The following is a 21,252-nucleotide window of genomic DNA, read 5'->3' on the forward strand; positions in this document are numbered from 1 at the left end:
TAATGAAACAACTTTATTTATTGAATCTTCCAGTAGAGACTTGATATTCATGGAATAAAACTGCTTTCTGGGAGTACTACTCAGCAAAAACAGAAAAAACGAAACAAAAAAACAAAGAGAAGAGGCAACAATGCGTGAAAGTGCAGATAACAAGAAACGACAAGAAAACATATTGAAGAAAATACAAAAATCAATACAACTTGTAATAGCAGATGGAGTTTTCTAAGCCTAAAATAATTGAAAGAAAAAAACAGTATGCATTTTTATAAAATGATCAAATCATGTATTAGGGCCATCAGTAACTCACTCACCAGTGAAACTAATATTTATTTTTCAGTCAACAAGTTCTGAAGGATGCCATTGTTTTATTAACTGTCTTTTTGTAAGTTTTGCTGAGTTGATGCCATCAGAGAATGTAACAGAAGAGATATATCCTCAATAGATTACCACACAATGTGTCATAATATCCATAAACCCTAGCGGTCAAACAGAGAAATGGTTCCAATCGTTTTTCCACCATTCATTTTTCCCATAGGGGATTTAAGAAACATTTCAAATGAGGGCTGTGTTTCATGAAGGCTTACCTTGGCTTGACGTTTTGATAACCGTGTAAATCTCTCTAGGACAAGGTGACTGTTAGTAATATATTCGCCCCCAAAAATGAAACGCTAATTGGCTGCTAATGTGGCTATCATAAAGGACTATAAATGCCATGATGATCTGGATGAGCATGCCGAATCGAGGAAAAGGTAAGAAACTCTGGATTAACTATCTAATGTTAGCTAAATGCAGTAATGAATAAATTGGTTACATTTCTTTAAATGAACAATTCTGTTAAGTGTCTTGTGCAAGTTCTAAATTGACAATACCTGATAGCAAAGGTATCAGCTAGCGATGACGTGCAGGAGCTTGAAGGGATTTGTAGTTTTGCATGATGTTTACTTTGAGGATAATTAACATTTACAAATCTGAGAGTAAATAGCGTAATATACTGATAAAAGTCACCTTGTCCTAGAGAGATTTACACGGTTATCAAACGTCACGCCAGGGTAAGACTACACAAAACACAGCCCTTATTGGAAGTGTTTCTAAAATCCCCTACAGGAAAAATGATTGGAACCATTTCCCTGTTTGACCACTAGGTTTTATGGGTATTATGACACCTCCACTGTGGGGCTCTATGTGACTCTACAATTGTTTTTTTTGTTTTTTGGCTGTACCATGCACAGCTAGGGTCAAACTGAACTATCATACGCTTGTGCCTATCTCTCTCTCTGTTTAGTGGCATTCTTCAGTCACTACCTAAACAAGCCAACCGGTGATTTGCTACACTAAACCAAACTATGCGTTTGCAAAACCGACTGCACAGCACTTTGCTCTAATGTTGAGTATGCCTAAAACACGATTAAAATTGTTTAATTCAGTTGTAACATGGGTGTAACACAAGAAGAGAAATATTTATTTATGTATAATTTTTTAAATCTTATGTCCTGTGAGCACAATCCCACAATGCCCACCTCACTCTCCCGCCCCGCTCCCACTGATGCCCTCTCCTGATTTCTCCTCATGACAGGGTTTGTAAATAATCTAAAGGGATTTTATGTAGGGGTCTTTTTCTTCAACTCTTTTTATTTCCCAAAACCTAAAAAAATTACATTTTTAGGGTTCTGGGGGAGACATTTGTATTTACTGACCTCAGTATCTTCATAGGTTCTAAATATGTTCATAAGAAACATAATATTTCTACATTTTTTCATCCATATTGGTTGTCTTCCAATCCTTCCAATTCTGTACACATTTATTATCGGTGTAGCAACACATGAAACTGGCTGTATGGGTTTCCAATGTTAACCCAAAAAACAGGGGAAGGGAAGGGAAAAGAAAGAGGAAAAACTGCCGGAACAAGATCAGGGACCCATATTCACGTATTAGAGTGCTGATCTAGGTTCAGGTCCCACCAGTCCATATAAATCCATCATTATGATCTAAAAGGCCAAACTGATCCTCGTTCAGACTCTTTCTGAATATGGGCCCCATATGAGGAGGATACTTTGCGTAATGCTGAATGGATGATTAGTTTATAATGATTTGAGTCTGATTGATAATTATTACAGTTGGTCACAAAGATCAAGTATCTTCCAGATGCTTCTATCTCGTCCCCCCCACACATCCCAGTCTGCAATGTGCCCAATTTCAGACATAATCCCTCAAGTACAAACCCCCCAGGGTTGGGGTCAATTCCATTTCAATTCAGTCAATACAGTAAATAAACTGAATTTCCTATTTTAATTTAGATTCTCTTAAAATTCCAGTTTACTTCCTGAATTGACTGATTTCAATTAGAATTTACCCCCACCCTGAAACCCACCCATCCTCCCCTCCACTGGAACTTAAATGCTGGGTTTGGACAGCCCTGGGGCCTGGGGACAGTTTCGTCTAGGACACGGAGGAGATGGGGTTGTGGGGGGAACCCATCTGGGTTAGCACCTTGTCCAGCCACTGCAGAGGACCGTGCAGGTGAATCTCAATCCAGCAGGGGGTGCTGGTCACGTCCTGGCGGTGGTACTCTGCACCCCAGCCCTGGGAGAGCAAGAGGCAGAGAGATATTCTCTTTAGGGACAGGTATTATCATCATGGCTCTTTCAATCGTATTTCCTTTATTCTTTGAATTTTCTCGTCTTCATCTCATGACCCATCATTCATTCTGAACCATTTAACATTATATTCTCTATATTATGGGATGTATGTCTATGACGGTTACCTTGACGAAGCTCATGCGGATGGTGCACATCTTGGTCAGCTCGTAGACAGCCTCAAACCCGTGGTTGACGGACTGGGCCAGCAGCTCAGCAAACTCCTGGTTGTTAAAGATCTTGAGGCTGCAGCCGCTGGGGATCTTACAGACAGTGGTGGGGTGGAAGCCATGGTGGTAGTTACAGTTCCGACTCTGGACGAAGATGCTGCTGTCACTCAGACATTCAGCATACACTTCACCACCCACATAGTACAGGTGGACTCCTGGGGAGAGGGGAAGAGAGGGTTACATGGGACTAGAATGGAGTAGAGTACAGTAGATTAGAATGGAATAGAATATTGTTGCCTTTGGCAACTTGCTTGGATTCTTAATTGATCCATTAAAATTCTGATTGGACAGCACCATTCCTCTTTAGCCACAGCCCATAACACACTGTATCTGAGCATCTTACCGATCTCTGCAGCTGTACATAGCTCATCTGTAAATAGCCCACCCAACTACCTACCTCATCCCCATATTGTTTTTATTTACTTTTTTAAAAATCTTTTGCACACCAGTATTTCTACTTGCACATCATCATCTCCACGTCCATCACTTCAGTGTTAATTTGCTAAATTGTAATTTCTTCGCTACTATGGCCTATTTATTGCCTTACCTCCTTACTCCATTTGCACACACTGTATATAGATTTTTCTATTGTGTTATTGACTGTACTTTTGTTTATCCTATGGGTAACTCTGTGTTGTTTTTTGTCGCACTGCTTTGCTATATCTTGGCCAGGTCGCAGTTGTAAATGAGAACTTGTTCTCAATTGGCCTACCTGGTTAAATAAAGGTGAAATAAAAAAAATAAACACTGACACTAACAATTGAACCAGTCCTGTGGACAGTGTGTCCATGGCCTTATATTTGGGATAATATAAGGCAATATAAGAGTGTTCCCATCCATGGCCATTTTTACCTTTGCCAATGTGTCGCCGGGTGTTCTCTATGGTTGAGTTGCGGTTGACGTTGGAGAGGAGGCCCAGGCAGAAACGGTTGCGGTTGTTGGACGGGTCGGTGAAGCCGTCGACCAGGACGCTAGTAGAGTTGGCCTGGAACGCCTCGCCCACCCGGTTGTTCAACTCGTAGTACACTATAGAGCACCAGTGTTTAGGTTCCTCGTAGGCCACCGGTTGAACATCTAGGAGACAGGGAGGGGAAGGGAGGAGAAAGGGAGGAGAGGAGACAGGGATGAGAGGGAGGTTGTTCAGCTTGTCGTACACTATGAAGCACCAGTGTTTGTCCTCCTCGTAGGCCACCGGCTGAACATCTAGGAGACAGGGAGGGGAAGGGAGGAGGAAGGGAGGAGAGGAGACAGGGATGAGAGTGAGGTTGTTCAGCTTGTCGTACACTATGAATCACCAGTGTTTGTCCTCTTCGTAGGCCACCGGCTGAACATCTAGGAGACCGGGAGGGGAAGGGAGGAGAAAGGGAGGAGAAGACAGGGAGGAGAAAGGGAGAGGAAGGGAGGAGAGGAGACAGGGATGAGAGGGAGGTTGTTCAGCTTGTCGTACACTATGAAGCACCAGTGTTTGTCCTCCTCGTAGGCCACCGACTGAACGTCTGTACAGGATGTCAAACACACACAGAAAGGGTGAGATGTGTGTATGATCAGACACACACACACACACACACACACACACACACACACACACACACACACACACACACACACACACACACACACACACACACACACACACACACACACACACACACACACACACACACGTGCAGATTGACTAGAGTGGCTCATGAGCATCAAGCCTTCTGTTCTGATAAAGTTAAAGTCTGTCTGTCTAGTCTGACTTTGAGCTGCAGTCTGATATAGCAGATGTTAATCTTTCATCTCCTTCTTCCTTTACTAGGATTAGAAGATTTTTTTTTTATTATTTGTATGTTGATGACAAAACGTGGGAAAGGTGTATGAAATGTGTGGTATGTGACGTTAAGTCTGAGTACACACAGAGAGCTATAGGTCATGTTTGCATACAACAGAAACAGAAAATCAATGCTGGCAAATCCATCCAACCCCACTAGACTGACTGTGGTCAGTCTGGACAGGGCCAGTCTTGATCAAATACTGTCCACTGACTGCGGGCAGTCTAGTCTGGTCTAGGATCAGTATTTATTGAGTCAAGCAGTCAGTCAATAGACCAAGACGATGCCCGCCTGGTGCCATCTCTCTCTGCCCGGTATCTTGGGTGAGCTTTATGCCAGCTGGCCCCCTCTCTCTACAGGAGGGAGGGAGAGTTTATCCAAGTGGCATACTCCTTCCTAACTTCCTCTGCTGAGAGTAGCGGCCATCAGGTGTATTTGGTCTATGCTTTTCCTAGATCCATCGGCCCGGCCCACAATGGAAACGGCCCGGACCTCTAGAACACTACACAGGATGCAGCTTGGGGAAGGACAGAAAATTCCCCAATCACCACTTCCCGGGAGTATTTCTCCACACCCATTGCAATATCCATCTGTGTGGGTGGGGATATTACCGTGACTGGATGCATAACAATTATATAGGGAGATTGGTAAGGAGATTGCAATACTGGTTTTAGCAAGCGTAAACAGTTTGTACAATTCTGCCCAATACCTTGGCCGCTGAAAGTATCAACAGACTTTGTACTGTAGACACCTCAAAATTGCTTCGACTTCAAAAATCAAACCCCTTTAACACCTTATCTTTTGCCATGTAAATAGCCTGCATGACTGGTGGCATACATGGCTTTTGCGTATGGACTGGCTGTTCAGATGTGTGATGTGTAGGAATGCCAGATCTCCACAGCAACTAACGATTGACTGAACCACAGTTGAGGTAGGTGGTAGCAAACAAGGGTTCTCAACAAGGTTTTTTTTATTTGAAACAAGTGTTTCAGATATAAAAGTTGGATGTAATTAGTGAGGCCAATTCTTAACAAGTTCTTAACGAGCTTTCAGTTAATTACCACCGGCAGAGATGATGTCAGCCAGAAGCTTTTAAAGGCCTCGTAAAAACTGCTCTGAGACCAGATTTAATTGGCAGACTCTCTGATGTTTCCTCTGGGTTGCATGTATAGACTGACGCTTTTGTGTTCATCATACTGAAATCTAAAACCTACTGCCTCAAAATGGTGTGAGATACTCTGCTTTTCTGAACATGGATACGCATTCATGTTATTTTCCCATTTACCCTGCATTAATGATCATATAAAATTCCCTATAAATTCTCTTTTTATTGAATATATGAAGGAAATTGTTTTCTAGCTAATCTTTTCCAACTCATGATGTGCAATTTTGAAGGTCATCACATGAATCACCCCTTATTTTAACAGAGGGATAAAGCACCTACATCCGTTTTTCTTACTAGCTTTACTGCATGCATGAGAACTTTAATGAACACTACCACAAACCCCAACAACCACGACTACTTTTCAAGTGTTATTTTCAACTACATAGCCTATTAAAACTGAGTTTGATTCACCACGACAAATAAAAAGCAGTGTGTCATGGTTGCGTACTTGTACCCAGAAAACCCCTTGCACCTGTAGTACGAGCTGGTGGGGCCGCTGACAGCTCTAAGTGGGTGATGTCACAGCTGATTACCTGGCCTGTTGCTGATCTCCAGGGGTAACGCGGGGACCATCAGGTTGGTGTCCATGGGCTGGGGGCAGTCCTGAGTCATCCGCTCCTCTGGGGGCAAGTAGGCTGGAGGAGGGGTCTCTGGAGGAGGGCAGAGAGAGGGGTGAGAGGGGGTTTAAACCAGAGAGAAAGAAGTCTTCCAACTGTCACTCTATACTAAACATTGACTTACCAGCTTTATCTGTTTTAGAGCCTTTGGTTTAGTCCAACATACTGACAAAAACACCTTTACCTACACCAGGGTTTCCCAAAGTCCTCGGGACCCCAAGGGGTGCACGTTTTGGGTTTTGCCCTAACACTACACAGCTGATTCAAATAGCCAACAGGCTTTGATCATTTGAATCAGCTGTGTAGTGTTAGGGCAAAAACTAAAACGTGCACTCATTGGAGTCCCGAGGACCGAGTTTGGGAAACGCTGACCTACACAGTACAGCTACCTGAATATTCCTGTCATACGTCCTTTACTTACTGTCATCACCTACAGTAAGTCTATTGCTGCTTAGCCTATTCCATTGTTTATATTGGATCAGCCATTTGCCTAGCACACACATATACACTGAGTGTCCAAAACATTATGAACACCTGCTCTTTCCATGACAGACTGACCAGGTGAATCCAGGTGAAAGCTATGATCCCTTATTGATGTCACCTGTTAAATCCACCTCAATCAGTGTAGATGAAGGGGAGGAGAACGATTAATAAGGGATGTTTAAGCCTTGAGACATGGATTGTGTGTGTGTGCCATTCAGAGGGTGAATGGGCAGACTAAATATTGAAGTGCCTTTGAACAAGGTATGGTAGTAGGTGCCAGGTCGAACCGGTTTGAGTGTGTCAAGAACTGCAACGCTGCTGGGTTTGTCAACCTAAACAGTTTCCCGTGTGTATCAAGAATGACCCACCACCCAAAGGACATCCAGCCAACTTGACACAACTGTGGGAAGCATTGGAGTCAACATAGGCCAGCATCCCTGTGGAACGCTTTTGACACCTTGTAGAGTCCATGCATCGACCAATTGAGGCTGTTCTGAGGAAAAGGGTCTGCAACTCAATATTAGGAAGGTGTTCATCATGTTTTGTACACAGTGTAGATACCCAAGAGGGTGATGGCATAATTCAATACATTGTTACCACACTAACCGTTATAAAAGTTATTAGTGAATTGTACCTGGCATCTGACCTGGCGGCTCACCTGGCATCTGAAATGGGCTGCCTGGGTCAGAGCTGGTGGGGGAGTGGGGGAAGGTTGCACTGCTGCCACTACCAGGGGAGCCGGGGTAGCTGTTACCCCCAGGGGAGTGTGTCTGTGTCTGGGGGAAGTTCATCAGGGTGTTCGCCTGGGAGAAGGACTCTGGGAAGGTGGCGTTCTGGGGCATGTGGGGCTCGTTCTGGTGCAGAGGGTTGCGGAAGCGTGGTAGCATGCTGTGTTTGGCATTGAACTCGCTATTCCGCGGGACCAACACTGGGGGCAGCACTGAGACAGAGGGGAAGGAGAGAGGACATCAGGGTCATGTTCAGTTGGCATGAAACCGAAGAAAACAGACAGAAACATGGAGGGACAACCTGGACTTGCCCAATAAGAAATACATTTTGTTTTCTGCTGTTAAATGTTTTCTGTTGTGTACTCTAATGAACACGACCCAAGGTTAGTTACAGGAGCAGTTTCTGTATCTCTATACTGCTTTGAATGGTAAGTTATGGCCAGATTCTGCACAAAATGGCTGCCGGGTCTGTTGCACCATTGCATAGATAGACACTATATAATACATTCATAATAGGTGAGGCCAGTTTACGTTTCAAATGAAAGGCACATCCAAATACACTCTGCTCTATAATCAATATTCCAATCATTAAATATTCTAGCCTTTACAACTCTCAGCAGACCTATTATTATTCCCCATTTAGTTTCATTGAGATGTACAGAGCCTTTTTAGTTGAATACCTGCTATGATGCAAAGGCTGACCCTGCTAGCAAGGGTATTGTGGGTAGCGAGGGTAGGGGGTTAGCCCTCTCTTTGTGTCCCTAAGCCCCATGAGTCCAGTTAGCGTGCGCGCACACACACACACACACACACACACACACACACACACACACACACACACACACACACACACACACACACACACACACACACACACACACACACACACACACACACACACACACACACACACACACAGGATGGACAGAGTTCTTTAATTATAGCATCATAAAATGCCTCTCTCTTTCTCTCTGTCTCTCTCTCTTTCCCTCCTCCCTCTCTCTCTATTCGCTGTGCACATTTGCAGATGCCCCTGCATTTTTGGAATTGTAGCTTGCAGTGTGTTGGTTTAGCCAGCAGTATTTGGCCTCTGTTCCAGACATCCTGTTCAGAGAAAACATCTCTGAGGTGAGTGAGTCCATTTATGAAGAATCTATCACATGGAGAAAAATATGATTGTGGCTGAATGGTGATGTGAGGACCATTCAGAGGTATGAGATCAGATATAAACCACTAGAGATCTGTTACACCAATATCCACAAATAGGTAATAAATATATCATTAAATAATACTGACACTAAGAGTTTTGTCAATGGAGGCAGGTAGGCTAGCGGTTAAGAGCGTTGGGCTAGTAATCTGAAAAGTCGCTGGTTCAAAACTCCAAGCTGGCAAGGTGAAAAATCTGCCGTTCTGCCCTTGAGTAAGGCAGTGTAACGTTTATCGTCGGAATGAGACCAAAGCACAGCGTGGAAAGTGTTCATAATTTAATGTTCACAAAAACACTCAAACAAAAGGCGAAAACGAAAGCGCACAGTTCTGTCAGGGAAACAACCTAAACAGAAAACAACACCCCACAAAACCCAAACGGAAAATGACAACTTATATATGATCCCCAATCAGAGACAACGATAGACAGCTGCCTCTGATTGGGAACCACACACGGCAAAACAACAAAGAAATAGAAAACATAGATTTTCCCACCCGAGTCACACCCTGACCTAACCAAACATAGAGAATAAATAAGGATCTCTAAGGTCAGGGTGTGACAGGCAGTTAGTTAAACCCCAACAACAACTGCTCCCCAGGTGCCAATTATGTCAATTAAGGCAGCCCCCCACACCTCTCTGATTGGGTTAAATGCAAAAGACACATTTCGGTTGAATGCATTCAGTTGTGCAACTGACTAGGTATCCCCTATCCCAATAAAATGCTACAATGAGAAAGAGTACTGGTCAAAAGTTGTGTTTTAAATTCTATTTACAGCATATTCTGTTGACAAATTTAGTTTGAGCGTAGTAAAAAAATCTCCTATTGAATACTATTGCATAACCAAATCCCAAGGTCGAGTCTGAACCCTGGCTATTGTTCTATATAAAACTAGTGTCAGGGCGTTTTATGTTATCTGTTCTATCCTGGTGTTACTGCTTTGGGACTAGCTCTGTCTGTCTGTGTGTCTGTGTGTCTGTGTGTGTGTGTGTGTGTGTGTGTGTGTGTGTGTGTGTGTGTGTGTGTGTGTGTGTGTGTGTGTGTGTGTGTGTGTGTGTGTGAGATGGGGAGGTGTGGACGGACAGGTGCTACAGCCCAGTTGTTAAAACAAGTGTGTGAGGCGGGCATCCGCTCCTCCCTCCCATTGTGTGTGGCTTCCTGTCCCCTTCTTCCTCAGAGAAACACCACGTGTGTGTGTGTGTTCCCCGGCCCGACCGGCCGCACAGAGCATGCCAAAAACAAAGCCCTCATTCTCCCCCGGCTGGAATTTCCTGCTACACACACACACACACACACACACACACACACACACACACACACACACACACACACACACACACACACACACACACACACACACACACACACACACACACACACACACACACACACACACACACACTCGCCCCCCTTCCTGTAGCACCCTGTGGACAGCTGTTTCTGTCTAGTCAGCTGGGCCTCATCTTCTGCTTAGCAGACAGACAAAAGAGGACATTTAATGTCCCCTGTCCATTAGGGAAACAAATATCTTTTGGTTTCACATACACACACGTACACACACATGTGCATGCGTATAGGCGCACGCACGCACACACATGCATAAATACAGTACACACACGCAAGTACACACAGCTGGGTTTTCTGAGGCATATCTATAGTGTGTGGTGGTGTTTTGTTTCTCCTGAGTCTCAGTTCAGACAGATTAGAACACCTGGCTGACACGGGGAAGATATGAAAGGGGGAAAGGGAGAAAAAAGGAGAGAACATCTGCAGAAACCATGGGAAGGGGAAAGCCATGAGCAGAGACGAGAAAACCATCGGCTGATGATAGGGGCGGAACAGGCTGCTGGGGTGGGTATCTTATGGGTTATGTGTATGGTTCACCATTAATGTTTCATGTTCAAGAGCGATGTGAAGGATCATAGGAAATGCAGGAACTATCAAAACACATTTCAAAAGGGGTCATAAATCAAACATGAAGTAAATGGGGCATTAGGCTGGAAAGATCTAGTGGAGAAACATTTGATATATTTACACAAAACATAATTAAAAAGCATATCATCCTTGATGATCATTTTACGTTAACTTTTCAGCGCAACATAAACCCTCTAATGCTATAATACACCCCCCCCCCCCCCCACACACACACACTCACCTGGACTATCCACTCTCTTGTAGTGGTACGGGTTGATGCAGACATCCTTCTGCTTGGAGCCAAACGGGTACTCACAGCACTCCAGAGCCTTGAGCTCATGATGAGACTGCAGGTCAGGCCACCTCCACACCCTACAGTAGATAACATGGGGTAAGCCTTTCCTGTGGGACACCTGGAGTCTTCCATCCAGGGAGCGAGGGATGGTGACACAGTTACTGGGCTGACCCGGGCAGCTCAGAGCCCTCTCCAACTCCTCCATTGCTCCCTTCTTCTTCTTCAGTTTCTTCACCAGCGCGTCCACGGCTTTCTCCGCCCATTTTTCCTCTTCGTCTCCTTGTTTCCAGCCGAGGAGGCGCTTGACGGCCGGGCTGGTGAAGGAGAACAGGGAGGTGACGTTCATGGTGACGTTTGTGTCTGTCGCCTCTTTGCGACCGTAGCGTTGTCAGGGCGCTACACGTGAGTGTGCGGGGTTAGGTTTTACAATGGAGAGATAGTCCACTTGGTGGGGGAAAAAGTTGGAGGTTAAAAGCTGCTGTTGTATTTTTTTAGGTGCCACTGATGGCTGGGTAGTCCTCGGTGTTCAAAGCTTCAGGACAGAACTTCTGAACACGACACCTAGGAGGAAGATGGAGGAGATTAAACCAATGCTAACGAAATCTATAACACTTCTAACATAGACAAACAGAGTTCAACAGATTCCCTTCAAGTGGACAGTTGAAGGAAGAGATATCAGTGTTCCCACTAATCTTGCCTGGAAAGCAACTAGCGACCCTCCAAAGGAAACGGAGTGATTCTCTTTATTGGCAGAACAACATTGGCCGTGTGAGGAGAGAGGGCCAATGATGTCACTGTGTTATGACTTCTGGGAATTGACAGCAGTGGGGTCACAATGAACACCGTCCCACTACAGTCAGCAGTCATTCTCCAGATAACTTCCTGTACACACGGCCCTGTTACCGTCACATAACCACTCTCAAATATCACTCAGAGAGAACTCTGTTTCAATATCAACACTAGCAAACTAAGTAGAATGAAGTCATGGATTGGGCATGCATTCTTGGAAGTATGCTAGAAAGGACATTAGATCATAGAACTCTGCCATATCAATGGGGGCAGTTACATAAAATGATCTGCATTATCCAATAACATTCATTATCCAAATTATTTAGTTGAATAAGAAAATACACATAAAACATCAATTTAATTAGACCAACAAAGCAGAATTGTTGAGGTAGGATTTGGCCGCACTTGAAAGGAAACAGAACTTTATTGACTACACTGGATTTTTATATTATCAAAATAATGTTCTATAAAACACTCAGCAACAAACAGCTTTAAGTGCAGGAATCAGCTAGCGACATCCAGGCCAATAAAAGAGGAAATGCATGGTGAAATTCATGACAAATGTGCCCCATTCACTGAGGTCCCCTGACACCAATTCACCAGGAGAAACAAGACCACTCTCTCCTTCTGGAGGGGAAATATGAGACCAGGAACTCAATAGTTCATATTCCTTTTGAGGATATCAGCAGTGATGGAAAGTAGCATTTTGGTTGAGGATAGTATAGCCTACCCACTTTTCAGGTACCCACATAAATCTCTGATTTATTGTGCATCCATTTCATTGTAAACATTATATTCTGTATCTATCCACCACGACAAAAATACACACATACACAAGTACGCACACACACAAGTATCATAGTTTTACACCCACCGAGTCAGGTACTGCTACGATTACTACTACTATTACCATTTACATTTACATTTTAGTCATTTAGCAGACGCTCTTATCCAGAGCGACTTACAGTAGAGTGCATACATTTTGTTACATTTTATTTTTTTACATACTGAGACAAGGATATCCCTACCGGCCAATCCCTCCCTAACCCCTAACCCGGACGACGCTATGCCAATTGTGCGTCGCCCCACGGACCTCCCGGTTGCGGCCGGCTGCGACAGAGCCTTGGCGTGAACCCAGAGACTCTGGTGGCGCAGCTAGCACTGCGATGCAGTGCCCTAGACCCCTGCCCCACCCGGGAGACCCGGGAGATCCATTACCACTGCTACTGCTACTACTAATACTTCTAATGCAACTACTATTACTACTGCTGCTGCTTCTATTACTACTACCACTACTATTATTACTACTACCACTATTACTACTGCTGCTACTACTACTACTGCTGCTGCTACTATTATTACTGCTGCTACTACTGCTCCTACTATTACTACTGATATTACTACTATTACTACTACTGCTACTACTATTAGTACTGATATTACTACTATTACTACTGCTGCTACTATTACTACTACTATTATTACTACTGCTGCTGCTACTATTACTACTATTACTACTACTGCTACTACTATTACTACTGCTGCTGCTACTGCTACTACTACTACTGCTGCTAATATTACTACTACTGATACTACTACTATGATTACGGCTGCTACTACTACTACTACTACTATTACAACTACTATTACTACTACTGCTACTACTGCTATTAATACTGCTGCTACTACCACTACTGCTGCTACCTCTACTGCCACTACTACTACTACTACTACTATTCATACTAATACTATTACCACTGCTACTGCTGCTGCTACTATTACTACTACTGCTGCTACTATTACTACTACTGCTACTACTACTACTACTACTATTACTACTGCTGATGCTACTATTACTACTACTACTACTATTGCTACTACTACTACTGCTGCTGCTACTATTACTACTGCTATTATTACTACTTCTGCTACTATTACTACTACTACTGCTACTACTACTACTATTACTTCTGCTGCTGCTACTATTACTACTATTACTACTACTACTACTACTATTACTACTGCTGCTACTACTACTACTACTACTATTACTACTGCTGCTACTAATACTTCTAATGCTACTACTATTACTACTGCTACTATTACTACTACTACTGCTGCTACTACTACTACTACTATTACTACTGCTGCTACTACTACTACTACTATTACTACTGCTGCTACTACTACTACTACTATTACTACTGCTGCTACTACTACTACTACTATTACTACTGCTGCTACTACTACTACTACTATTACTACTGCTGCTACTAATACTTCTAATGCTACTACTATTACTACTACTACTACTACTATTACTACTGCTGCTACTACTACTACTACTATTACTACTGCTGCTACTAATACTTCTAATGCTACTACTATTACTACTGCTACTATTACTACTGCTGCTGCTACTATTATTACTACTACTACTATTACCACTGCTGCTACCTCTACTACTACTACTACTACTACTATTAATACTAATACTATTACCACTGCTACTGCTATTACTACTACTACTACTACTACTGCTACTATTACTACTATTATTACTACTTCTGCTGCTGCTACTATTACTATTACTACTACTATTACTACTACTGCTAGTATTACCACTACTGTTGCTACTAAAACTACTGCTACTACTACTATTACTACTGCTGCTGCTACTATTACTACTTCTATTACTATTACTGCTGCTACTACTAATACTACTACTACGGCAGCTATTACTACTACTACTACCACTGCTACTACTACTAATAATGTTAACTACTACTACTGCTACTATTACTATTGCTACTACTATTACTACTGCTACTACGGCTGATGCTACTATTACTACTGCTACTACTACTACTACTAATATTACTACTACTACTGCTGCTATTATCACTACTACTACTACTACTACTACTATTACAACTGCTACTACTACTGCTACTACTACTACTGCTACTACTATTACTGCTACTACTGCTGCTGCTACTACTACTACTACTACTACTGTTGCTACTATTACTACTGCTACTATTACTACTACGATTATTACTACTGCTGCTTCTGCTACTATTACTACTACTAATATTACCACTACTGCTACTACTACTGTTGCTACTATTACTACTGCTACTATTACTACTACGATTATTACTACTGCTGCTTTTGCTACTATTACTACTACTAATATTACCACTACTGCTGCTACTACTACTGCTGCTATTACCACTACTACTACTATTACTACTGCTACTACTACTATTACTACTGCTGCTGCTACTGCTACTATTACTACTGCTACTATTACTACTACTACTACTACTACTACTGCTAATATTACTACTACTGCTACTATTACTACTGCTACTACTGCTACTGCTACCATTACTACTACTGCTACTACTACTACTGCTAGTACTACTACTACAGACTAACAGGCAGTGATGGTTCTGTGAGAACAGGTGCTGTTTACAACAGCTGGGTGTGTGTGTGTGTGTGTGTGTGTGTGTGTGTGTGTGTGTGTGTGTGTGTGTGTGTGTGTGTGTGTGTGTGTGTGTGTGTGTGTGTGTCTGGAGGGGTGCCATTGGAGGCCTGCTATTGCTAACCACACTGACAGGGAAGCTAAAAGCTCCTCCTATATTTAGCCTAGCCGCCCAAACACATTTGCTAATTTAAAAAGCGGTGTAAGGGGAGGGGAGAGGTATGTATGCAAAGGTATGTGTTTTATTGTGTGTGTGTGTGTGTGTGTGTGTGTGTGTGTGTGTGTGTGTGTGTGTGTGTGTGTGTGTGTGTGTGTGTGTGTGTGAGAGAGAGATGGAGAAAGAGAGAGATAAGCTACATCAAGGGAAACCTGGGTTTGAGGGCAGATATCCTCTGTCTGGCCTGCTGCTGACCAGGGCCAGGCCCACTCCCATGACACCACATTGAAGCAGCATTATGTTTCAGCCATATGGGAGGAAGTACAGTTGAAGTCAAAAGTTTACATACACCTTAGACAAATACATTTAAACTCAGATTTTCACAATTCCTGACATTTAATCCTAGTAGAAATACCCTGTCTTAGGTCAGCTAGAATCACCACTTTATTTTAAGAATGTGACATGTCAGAATAATAGTAAAGAGAATTATTTATTTCAGCTTTTATTTCTTTCATCACATTCCCAGTGGGTCAGTTTACATACACTCAATTAGTATTTGGTAGCATTGCCTTTAAATTGTTTAACTTGGGTCAAATGTTTCAGGTAGCCTTCCACAAGCTTCCCGCAATAAGATGGATGAATTTTGGCCCATTCCTCCTGACAGAGCTGGTGTAACGAACGGAGTCAGGTTTGTAGGCCTCCTCGCTGGCACATGCTTTTTCAGTTCTGCCCACACATTTTCTATAGGATTGAGGTCAGGGCTTTGTGATGGCCACTCCAATACCTTGACTTTGTTGTCCTTAAGCCATTTTGTCACAACTTTGGAAGTATGCTTGGGGTCATTGTCCATTTGGAAGACCCATTTGCGACCAAGCTTTAACTTCCTGACTGATGTCTTGAGATGTTGCTTCAATATATCCACATCATTTTCCTGCCTCATGATGCCATCTATTTTGTGAGGTGCAGCAGTCCCACTGGCAGCAAAGCACCCCCACAACATGATTCTGCCACCCCCGTGCTTCACGGTTGGGATGGTGTTCTTCGGCTTGCAAGCCTCACCCTTTTTCCTCCAATCATAACTATGGTCATTATGGCAAAACAGTTATGTTTTTGTTTCATCAGACCAGAGAACATTTCTCCAAAAATGACGATCTTTGTCCCCATGTGCTGTTGCAAACCGGATTTTTTATGGCGGTTTTGGAGCAGTGGCTTCTACCTTGCTGAGCGGCATGTCAGGTTATGTCGATATAGAACTAGTTATACTGTGGATATAGATACTTTTGAACCTGTTTCCTCCAGCATCTTCACAATGTCCTTTACTGTTGTTCTGGGATTGATTTGCACTTTTCGCACCAAAGTACGCTCATCTCTAGGAGACAGAACGCGTCTCCTTCCTGAGCGGTATGACGGCTGCGTGTTCCCATGGTGTTTATACTTGCGTACTATTGTTTGTACAGATGAACGTGGTACCTTCAGGCATTTGAAATTGCTCCCAAGGATGAGCCAGACTTGTGGAGGTCTACCATTTTTTTTCTGAGGTCTTGGCTGATTTCTTTTCATTTTCCCATGATGTCAAGCAGAGGCACTGATTTTGAAGGTAGGCCTTGAAATACATCCACAGGTACACTTCCAATTGACTCAAATGATGTCAATTAGCCTATCAGAAGCGTCTAAAATCATGACATAATTTTCTGTAATTTTCCAAGCTGTTTAAAGGCACAGTCAACTTAGTGTGTGTAAACTTCTGACCCACTGCAAATGTGATACAGTGAATTATGCGTGAAATAATCTGTCTGTAAACAATTGTTGGAAAAATTACTTGTGTCATGCACAAAGTAGATGTCCTAACCGACTTGCCAAAACTATAGTTTGTTAACAAGAAATGTGTGGAGTGGTTGAAAAACAAGCTTTAATGACTCCAACCTAAGTGTATGTAAACCTCCGACTTCAACTGTAGCTATGGGATCTTTCTCTCTGTATCTGTCATCACCACCGCCTGCATAGCAGCGTCATCACTTCCAGTTTAGGCCTGCAGGTCTCTCCACAGGTGGAGAGGGAGAACATTCAGAGGACTGAATAAGAGAGGACAGATGTTTCTCTCTCTCTCTCATGGTGGGCAGCCCATTTCCTATAGGGTTGATGACCTCACCATGGGTGTACAGGGGGATGGGAAGGGTTATGATTGGAAAGGGATGGTAAAAACGTTGTCTCAGTGTTGTTATGTGATCTTTACCTGACCTTTACATGTATTCTGTATACCAGTGGAGGCTGCTGAGGGGAGGACAGCTCATAATAATAGCTGGAACGACGCAGGTAGAATGGAATCAAACGCATAGTACCATTCCACTAATTCCACTCACTCCATTACCACGAGCCCGTTGTCCCAAATTAAGGTGCCACCAGCCTCCTGTGCGGTATACATATACAGTACCAGTCAAAAGTTTGGACACACCTTCTCATTCAAGGGTTTTTCTTTTCTACATTGTAGAATAACAGTGAAGACATCAAAACTATGAAATAACACATAGAATCATGTAGTAACCAAAAAAGTGTTATATTTTAGATTCTTCAAAGTAGCCATGCTTTGCCTCGATGACAGCTTTGCACACTCTTGGCATTCTCTCAACCAGCTTCACCTGGAATGCTTTTCCAACAGTCTTGAAGGAGTTCCCACATATGCTGAGCACTTGTTGGCTGCTTTTCCTTCACTCTGCGGTCCAACACATCTAAAAAATAAAAAGAAATCTAAAATTTGACTCATCAGACCAAAGGACAGATTTCCACCGGTCTAATGTCCATTGCTCGTGTTTCTTGACCCAAGCAGGTCTCTTCTCTCTGAACTTATCCTCTGCAGCAGCGGTAACTCTGGGTCTTCCTTTCCTGTGGTGGTCCTCATGAAAGCCAGTTTCATCACAGAGCTTGGTGGTTTTTGCAACTGCACTTGAAGAAACTTTCAAACTTTCTAGAAATGTTCCAGATTGACTGACCTTCATGTCTTAAAGTAATGATGGATTGTCATTTCTCTTTGATTATTTGAGCTGTTCCTGCCATTATATGGACTTCGTCTTTTACCAAATAGGGCTATCTTCGGTATACCACCCCTACTTTGTCACAACACACCTGTTAATTGAAATGCATTCCAGGTGACTACCTCATGAAGCTGGTTGAGAGAATGTCAAGAGTGTGCACAGCTGTCATCAAGGCCAAGTGTAGCTACTTTGAATAATCTGATTTGTTTAACACTTTTTTGGTTACTACATGATTCCATATGTGTTATTTCATAGTGTTGATGTCTTCACTTTTGTTCTACAATGTAGAAAATAGTAAAAAATAAAGTAAAACCCTTGAATGAGTAGGTGTGTCCAAACTTTTGACTGGTACTGTATGTTACCCAGAGCATCTTTCCAGAAAATATGTATTTTTAAGTTGTAGATTTTATTGTGTATTTATGACTTTTGTAAATTGTGTCAAATAATTCAGCATTAGCTGCCATTGATACTGTGTTGCCTTACTGAATTTGAAATAAACCATTCTCTCTCTTACAGGTTTTCCAGCCATTCTGGGATGAGATTCCCTTTCCATGAACGGAAAAGGAGAGAAAATTAAACAGCAATGATACACAACTCAATACCAAAGACAGCTCTTGTCTGTCAATCTCAAACACAACCCTGCTTTGATGGGTCAGTCAGTCAGACAGTCAGTCAGACATTCAGTCAGACAATCAGACAGACAGTCAGTCAGTCAGATAGTCAGACAGTCGGTCAGATAGTCAGACAGTCAGTCGGTCAGACAGTCAGTCAGTCACACAGACAGTCAGTCAGCCAGATTGTCTGACAGTCAGTCAGATAGTCGGTCAGATAGTCTGACAGTCGGTCAGACAGTCGGTCAGATAGTCAGTTAGTCGACAGCCCATCACACCACATGCTCCGGACCAGCTGCAAAAAAACAACTCGTAATCCAATTCAGATGGAGGATTCCAGGAAAGTAGAGAGTGATAGACTGTAACAGGAACATCTGGACAGACAGGGCTCTCTACACAATCACCTACTGTCAACAACATCATACACTTGGATTAGATCTTCTGGATTTCTCCAGTCCAGACCTTACTTGGGTATTTCCAAACCTGAGGATCTGAAGGGAATAGGTGTGACTTTCGCTCACAGTTAAAAATGGTACGTTTTATTTAGTTATTTCAGTCACACAAAAAACTGGACGTTTCTTTTGTCAATTGCCATCATTAAAATCTACTAATCTCCAACCTGAGGAGGATCTATAATGTATGACCGATATACTCTGGACTGTATAGAATGGGGGCCGGTGTTGTGCCCTACTCTGAACTGTATAGAATGGGGCCGGTGTTGTGCCCTACTCTGGACTGTATAGAATGGGGGCCGGTGTTGTGCCCTACTCTGAACTGTATAGAATGGGGCCGGTGTTGTGCCCTACTCTGGACTGTATAGAATGGGGCCGGTGTTGTGCCCTACTCTGGACTGTATAGAATGGGGCCGGTGTTGTGCCCTACTCTGGACTGTATAGAATGGGGCCGGTGTTGTGCCCTACTATGGACTGTATAGAATGGGGCCGGTGTTGTGCCCTACTCTGGACTGTATAGAATTGGGCCGGTGTTGTGCCCTACTCTGTACTGTATAGAATGGGGCCGGTGTTGTGCCCTACTCTGGACTGTATAGAATGGGGGCCGGTGTTGTGCCCTACTCTGGACTGTATAGAATGGGGCCGGTGTTGTGCCCTACTCTGGACTGTATAGAATGGGGCCGGTGTTGTGCCCTACTCTGGACTGTATAGAATGGGGCCGGTGTTGTGCCCTACTCTGGACTGTATAGAATGGGGACGGTGTTGTGCCCTACTCTGGACTGTATAGAATGGGGGCCGGTGTTGTGCCCTACTCTGGACTGTATAGAATGGGGGCTGGTGTTGTGCCCTACTCTGGACTGTATAGAATGGGGCCGGTGTTGTGCCCTACTCTGAACTGTATAGAATGGGGGCTGGTGTTGTACCCTACTCTGGACTGTATAGAATGGGGCCGGTGTTGTGCCCTACTCTGGACTGTATAGAATGGGGCCGGTGTTGTGCCCTACTCTGGACTGTATAGAATGGGGGCTGGTGTTGTGCCCTACTCTGGACTGTATAGAATGGGGACGGTGTTGTGCCCTACTCTGGACTGTATAGAATGGGGGCCGGTGTTGTGCCCTACTCTGGACTGTATAGAATGGGGCCGGTGTTGTGCCCTACTCTGGACTGTATAGAATGGGGCCGGTGTTGTGCCCTACTCTGGACTGTATAGAATGGGGACGGTGTTGTGCCCTACTCTGGACTGTATAGAATGGGGCCGGTGTTGTGCCCTACTCTGGACTGTATAGAATGGGGCCGGTGTTGTGCCCTACTCTGGACTGTATAGAATGGGGGCCGGTGTTGTGCCCTACTCTGGACTGTATAGAATGGGGACGGTGTTGTGCCCTACTCTGGACTGTATAGAATGGGGGCTGGTGTTGTGCCCTACTCTGGACTGTATAGAATGGGGGCTGGTGTTGTGCCCTACTCTGGACTGTATAGAATGGGGGCCGGTGTTGTGCCCTACTCTGGACTGTATAGAATGGGGCCGGTGTTGTGCTCTACTCTGGACTGTATAGAATGGGGTATGTTGTGCCCTACTCTGGACTGTATAGAATGGGGGCGGTGTTGTGCCCTACTCTGGACTGTATAGAATGGGGTA

General features: G+C 43.6%; 1 protein-coding gene across 2 annotated transcripts; it reads right to left on the minus strand.

The window, feature by feature from the left end:
• Nucleotides 1-11,663, minus strand: smad1 (SMAD family member 1). Of its 2 annotated transcripts, none has more exons than XM_055923427.1 (6): nucleotides 11,032-11,663; nucleotides 7,601-7,882; nucleotides 6,376-6,492; nucleotides 3,716-3,937; nucleotides 2,762-3,018; nucleotides 1-2,580 (listed from the first exon to the last, which is right to left on the minus strand). In XM_055923427.1, the coding sequence occupies exons 1-6, from the start codon at nucleotides 11,429-11,431 to the stop codon at nucleotides 2,437-2,439; spliced, it is 1,422 nt and encodes a 473-aa protein (XP_055779402.1). In that variant the 5' UTR covers nucleotides 11,432-11,663; the 3' UTR covers nucleotides 1-2,436. The 2 variants fall into 2 exon arrangements, with proteins under 2 accessions (XP_055779402.1, XP_055779401.1); XM_055923426.1 differs by having other exon boundaries at nucleotides 7,577-7,882.
• Between the last annotated feature and the right edge of the window lie 9,589 nt (nucleotides 11,664-21,252).

This window comes from Salvelinus fontinalis, chromosome 5 (genome assembly GCF_029448725.1).
Source record: "Salvelinus fontinalis isolate EN_2023a chromosome 5, ASM2944872v1, whole genome shotgun sequence".
Classification (NCBI taxonomy): Eukaryota; Metazoa; Chordata; class Actinopteri; order Salmoniformes; family Salmonidae; genus Salvelinus; species Salvelinus fontinalis.

Coding starts and splice junctions, on each gene's coding strand:
- smad1 (XM_055923426.1), bottom strand. CDS start 11,431: ATGAACGTCACCTCCCTGTTCTCCTTCACCAGCCCGGCCGTCAAGCGC. Junction 3,019..3,715: donor CCGGCGACACATTGGCAAAG/GTAAAAATGGCC, acceptor CCCTCTCCCCAG/GAGTCCACCTGTACTATGTG. Junction 2,581..2,761: donor TCCGCATGAGCTTCGTCAAG/GTAACCGTCATA, acceptor TTGCTCTCCCAG/GGCTGGGGTGCAGAGTACCA.